The sequence below is a fragment of the Belonocnema kinseyi genome, chromosome 5 (assembly GCF_010883055.1).
Source record: "Belonocnema kinseyi isolate 2016_QV_RU_SX_M_011 chromosome 5, B_treatae_v1, whole genome shotgun sequence".
Lineage (NCBI taxonomy): Eukaryota > Metazoa > Arthropoda > Insecta > Hymenoptera > Cynipidae > Belonocnema > Belonocnema kinseyi.
Window position 1 is genome coordinate 108,124,290 of NC_046661.1, and position 6,683 is coordinate 108,130,972.

Consider the following 6,683-nt stretch of genomic DNA (forward strand, 5'->3'; position numbering starts at 1 on the left):
TTCGAAAACTGATTTTCAAGCCATCAGGGGCCAACTCGAGCGGCCTGAAGCGGCCAGGCAAATTTTATGCGTGGTTATAGAATCCGGAGTCTCAATTATAATGCTTTTATTTGTAGAAATGATTTTCAAAACTCCAAATTAAAGATATAAAACAACTTTAAGTAATGGAATTTTCGATTTATATCGTCACTTTTTATTGTATATCGTAAGATTTTTCAGATTATCATTCAGAGTAATTACATTCACAGTTTTTATACAATTTTTGGTTTTAATAGCGTTTTATACAAAAGAAATCAGTAGTTCTAATAACAAGTCAGCCGATTAAAAAATAATTTGTTGAACAATATCAGGTTCAACTCGCGTTATTCACCGGAAATAGTTTTCAAAGAACATTGCCAATTTTTGAACAATTGTAGGTTATGTAAACATTTTTCACCGGTAATCCGTTATTTTTAAGAAAAAAAATCTGCCCGCTTAGCGGGCACATTCTGAGCGTGCGCTGCTCGCAGGACTCGCAAGTTTGAGCGTATCTAGGGCGCGCGTCTGTCCATCTTTTAAATACTTATTTTTAATATAAGTTTTATGACTAAAACGAAAACTACACGTCCAATCAAAAAGTGATTCATAAAAAATGTATAGCTCTTTTTCAGGTAAACAATTTTTGTTAAATCTTTTTTTTATAACTAATATCGTTTACCCAAAAATTTAATTTTTTTATTTTCAATCGAATTTTTAACTTATTATTTTTTGTGCAATCAAAACTGAAATTTAGATTTTTCAAGAAAATATAAAAGTTATTGTAGTCATCTTCTAGGGCTTTCAAAAAGCAATTCCATTTTTTAATTTTTATAAATGCTATAACTATGATTTTCTTTTTATCGAAAAAAGTCTTTATGATAAATTGTTTGGCTTTCTGAGTACTATGAATAGCCGTACATAAAATTTTCTTAACTTAACAAAAAGGTCCTAAACATTTGGAAAATGTTCTAACTTTTTGAATTTTTATTCAAAGAGGCTGCTTAATGAACTCGCCCTTTCTTTTAGTACCTAAGAAATGGTGCCAAAGATCGATTCGATCCGTTCCTTTTTTCGGAAGTTATCGTATTTACGGACGGACGGCCAGGCTGGCAGACATACAGAAAGACAGACGCCATCGTAAGAATTTGATTTTCGGATTTAGGGGGGTCGCATAACGTGGAGATCTATTGAAAAACTGTGATGTTAAATTTCTGACAATTATTCTAATACTTTCTCAATCAAAAATTATGAAAATGTAAAAAAAGTTATAGGTTTTTAAAAAAGATTTACAATTTTAAAGAATTTATTGTTATTTTATGTTAGTGTTCTTGGTTTTAGTTACTATATACTTAATAAAAAACAATTATATTTCCAATAATATATAACCTCAGAAACTTGATTTTTTAAACAAAAATCATCAAAATGTCCAGTTTTCATTAATTTTAGATTATGTTAACGTTTTACACACAAAAAAATGGTATTTCATAACAAAAATTATTATAGTTCAAAAAGGATTTTCAACTTTGAGCAGTTTCAGATTATATTAAAGTTTTTCACAGAAAATATATTATTTTAAAGAAAAAACATCGAAATTTCAAAAATTAGATTCCTTCAAATTAAATTATAATAATAATAAAGAGGAAAGAAATAGAAGGCAATTTTTGTCTTTTTTTTAAATTAGAAATTCGAACGTTAAATGCTTAGTTTTTTTCTTAATTCCAAGAATTTCTCAGTTAAAACTCATTATATGTCAAAAAAAATTTAATACCAAATTATTAGATTTGAAAAAAATTAACAATTTCTCAACAAAAAGCCATACATTTAAATACAATCATTTTTGTTTAAATTAATAAAATTTAAAAGCTTGAACAATTAGATTTCAAACAAGATTCATAATTTTTTAACAATTTGAGGTTATGTGTTCTTGTTTTTCATTGCAAATTGGTGCTTCTAAAATAAAAATCATTACAATTTGAAAACAATCTTTTAACATTTTTGAATTATATTATTTTTTAATGTAGGAATTATACATTTTTAATAAAAATGTATATTTTAAGCATTTTGATCAATATTCACAACTTTTAAACATTTTAGGTAATGTTAGCGTTTTAAACAAGAAATGGGTATTTTTAATAAAAATCGTTAGGTTCTTATTTATGTTCACCATTTTTTTAAATGTTATATAAGTGTTTTTGTTTTAAATTCCTACTTTTAATAAGAAATAATCAGATTGCAAAGAATATTTACAATATTTGAACAACAGCAGGGTATGTTCACATTTTTCACGGAAAATATTATTTTAAACAAAATCCATTTCACTTCAAATATTATACTCACAATTTTAAATAACTTTGAATTATGTTAGTATTTGTTGTCGAAAATTGATATCTTTCAACAAAAATACAACAGTTTGATTCTCTATATACAGGATGGCCGTTTTAACCGAAGAAAAAAATTCCCGGTTATTTCACGGTTTTTTTGCCGGTTCGCAAACATTTTTCACGTACAATAAAATTAAAAAAATTGAAATCTATTCTAAACATTTTTCGATTTAAAGCAATAAACAATAAACAAACGAATTAAATTTACACGTATGAAATGGAATGTACTAACACTTTTCAATTGAACATTTTTTAAGGAAATGCAGATAAACTGCAAAATTTAGAACTTTAATCAATTATAGAGTTCAAAGATTCAGATTAAATTCCAAAAATATAAATCCACGTTAACATTTTCAGTACCCTAAATTAAAGAATCAAGCAATGAAATTAAAAAATTATATTTTTTTAAGTAATTTTAAGCTAGACAAATTAAATTTTTTTTTTAATTAACAATTTTTAAAATTAAAAGTTAAATTATTTTCATTTTAAATAGTTTAAGCAACCTTCAAAAACTTAAAAAATTTATTTCAAACCATTGAGAAATCTAGAAGTGGTTTTACATTTTTCCAAACTTAAAATCATTGTTGAAATTTTTTGGAAACGTTTAAATATATTTTTAAATGAATTGCATTTTTCCTACAACTTTTAGAAAATCCTGAAAATTAAATAAAATCCTTAAAATTTCAACTTATAAATAACAATAGGAACACTTATTATTTATAGAAAAAATTTAAGTAATCTTAAGAGATATTTAGAAGTTTAAAAAATATCAAAACTAAATTTAGAACTTGAAATTATTTCAAATCATTTACACGAAGTTGATGATCCGAAAAAATGGGCTATTCGTAACAAAATTTTGGTGCAAATACCCACAGCCGAATTTAAAACAAAATCCAGATTTTTGCAGATTTCAACCAAAAAGTTTAGAAACTTTTTAAAAATTGTGAAAGGCTTAAAAAGAATAAAAATATTTCCTTAAAATTCCTAGGAAAATTGAAAATGATTTTTCATTTTTAAAAATTATTGTAACAGAAAATTTAAAACGATTTTAAGAGATTTCCAAAATGATTAAAACAGAACCTGGACTTGAACAGTGAAATTTTTAATGGCTAAGAAAACTAATAAAAATAATATATTAATAAATTTATGTATTTAATTTAATATAAAAAAAAAACATAAAGGAAAAATATTTTATTGATGAATCATTAAAATTGTTATTTACAAATAAAATTATTGGAATAAATGATATTATATTAATCTGAATTCGTATTAAAACTTTCGAATTCAAAACGTTACAATCTGGAAATTCTTAAATTCTGAAGGGATTCAGAATCGTTTTGTCCAATAAATTATTGTTCAGTTTTTTATGCTTTAATTATTTTAAAAACTGTTGAAATCAAACTTGGGCAAATTTTTCTTTTGAAAAGTCGTAAAATTCCCGGTCAAGGAATAAATTTACTGTCATTTCCCGGTTTTTTCCGGTCTCAGAAAATTCCCAAAATGAGTTAAAAATATATTTATATACGTACCACCACATTCCATACAATTACTGTCGCCCAATGGCTCTGGAGTTTGAGCATAACGACAAATGGGACAAGAAGTGTCGCCCCATTTTACTAGGCAACTAGCGTGAAAAGTGTGATTACAGAGAACCGTCAAAATCCCGTCAACACTCTCGTCCATTCGTTCTAAGCAAACTGGACAGGATGGTAATTCCGTGTGACCAGCGATTGGCATTCCATTGTCTCCAACCTCGACATTGGAAACGAAGACAAGATGACAGACTGCATCTGGTTCTAAAGAATTGTAGGGCGCTCCATTGTAGGTTTCATAGAATTCACTTGCAGGTGCCTACAAGTAAACAAATCGCATCAATAATTATAAACTTACAGTCCCCTCAGGGTTTCTACAATACCTAGAAGACTTGAAAGACCCAGAAAAATCAGTAAATGCTGAAAAAACTACTAGATTTATTTTTTATTTTTATCTATTTCAAAGTCTTCAATAATTACGTTACATGGTGTCTACTCAAATCCTGCAAAAAAAATCCCTGACAACTCCAGGTTTTTCCAGATATCTCAAGTATTTTTCAAGTCTAATTTTTCATAATATGGAGCCATGCAAATATTTCGCATTTTTTAAAACAGCCGTCTCGATACATGTATACAGTTCTGGAGTTTTATTATGAATGTTTTTTGTTTCTAGGAATATGTTTCATTTAGAAAGCTTTAACCAATTATATTGTAATATATTCTTAAATATATTAGCACCACCAATCAATTAAATATTTTATATAATACTAAATTCATGAATAATCATTTCTTGAATTTATCTCTAAAGACTATGAATTTGAAGAAAAAAAATCGAACAAATGTTTATTTTATCTTCCTATGCTTAAAATTCAATACATATTTAGGCAAAATTAATGTTTAATTTTTAACGAAAAAGATTGACTTTATTCCAAAAAGACGATTTTTAAACGGAATCAATGAATTCTCAACCAAATGGTGGAATTTGTAAATAACAAAGGTCAAATTTCAACCAAATGGTTGAATTTTCAAGTAGAAAAATTAATTTTCCACACAAAAAAAAAAACAATAAATTTTCAACTCAAGTGATGAATTTGCAAGTAAAATGGCGAATCTTCAACTGGAATAGACGATTTTAAGCAAAACAAAAATTTCTAATGAAAGAGTAATTTTCAACCAAGTATTTTTATATTCAATAAAAAAGATTAATTTTCAACTAAAATGATGTATACTGAACTAAAATATTTGAATTTTTAGCCAAAAAGATTAATTTCTAACAAAAAAGACAAATTTTCAACAAAACAAACTAATTTTAGAGCAAAAAAGAAAAATTATCAACAAAAAATGGACTAGTTGAATTTACAAATAAAAAATTAATTTTCAACCAAACTAATGAATTTTTAACTAAAATGGTGGTTCTTGAATTGGAATAGTCGAATTTTCAACCAAAAAGATGTTTTCATTCGAATAAAGACTAATTTTAAACGAAAAACATAGTAGTTGATATTTCAACCAATAAAGATTTTAATTTTTACTCAAAAACATTTGAATTCAACCAAAAGGACGATCTATCAACGAGAGTGGAATTCTCATCTAAGAAAGACTTTTTAGTCAAGAAAAAGGTACAATTGCAAACACTGTTGAATTTCCAAGCAAAAGGATGATTTTCCTATCAGAAAGAAAGAATTTTCAACAAAATGCATGAATTTTCAGCTGCAAATGATCAATATTCAACCCAAAAGTGAATAGTTAAATTTACAGTTAAAAAGATTTGTCTATTTTGTCTTAGTAGAAAATAGTATTTATTCAAAATTGTATGCATAAATTTCTATTGTTAAAAGAAAAACTATTTTTAAGAAACTTACAAATACAGCTTTTGCATAACGCAAATTTTTGTTATTTTTAGTAGAAAATCATAATTTTCTATAAAAACCTATTTCAAATTATGAAAAACTAAATCTTTATTTTGAAGTCATAAATCGTCCTGTCTATTTGTAGATGATTATATTTATTCATAATTATTATTTGTGGAAATTTGTAATTTTTCAGAAGTAATATAAAAATCTACAAATAGCTGTTTTAAATCGTAAATTTCCGTTATTTTTGGTAGAAATTCATAATTTTCTTAAAAAAAAACCTATTCAATTTATAGAAAACTAAACTTTTTTAATGACTGTAGATTTCTATTCATTGTTTTGTGTAGATTTTTTAAAAGGAAAGATATACCATCATTTTAGAGTCATGCATTTTCTTATTTATTCGCAGAGAATTGTATTTATTCATAATTATATGTAGAAATTCGTAACTTTTTAAGAAACAATATAAAAAACTACAACAAGCTCTTGCAAATCGAAAATTTTCGTTATTTTATCTATAAAATCACAATTTTCTATACAAAATTGCAGAAAGTACTTGCAGATTGTACACTTTTATTAGGTTTTGTAGGAATTTGTAATTTTCTATGAAAACCTATAAAAAGTTATGAAACCGTATTATCATGCAAATTTTAGAAACTTTTCTTAAAATCTTTTAGAATCTTTTTTGAAAATTTTGTTTAAATCTTTGAAAAACTTTTTAAATATTCTCTTAAAATAATTTTTCAAAATAAAAAGTTATTTGTATTTTCAAATTGTAAAGAAATTTTCTAAAATTTCAGGGTTTCCAGTTCAGTTTAAAATTTTGCAATTTTTCCTTATTTAATGTTTCTAGATTAAAATTCCTTAAAATTATATAATTTTGAACATTTTAAGTTCAT

At 25.2% G+C, this 6,683-nt stretch overlaps 1 protein-coding gene across 1 annotated transcript in view; it reads right to left on the reverse strand.

Annotated features, from left to right (window-relative positions):
- Positions 1-6,683, reverse strand: part of LOC117173820 (BRCA1-associated protein) — a 20,010-nt gene that overhangs the window by 6,877 nt on the left and 6,450 nt on the right. The window contains exon 4 of the mRNA XM_033362464.1: positions 3,925-4,250. Within this exon, the coding sequence (XP_033218355.1) occupies positions 3,925-4,250 (326 nt within the window). The remainder of the gene's footprint in view (positions 1-3,924; positions 4,251-6,683) is intronic.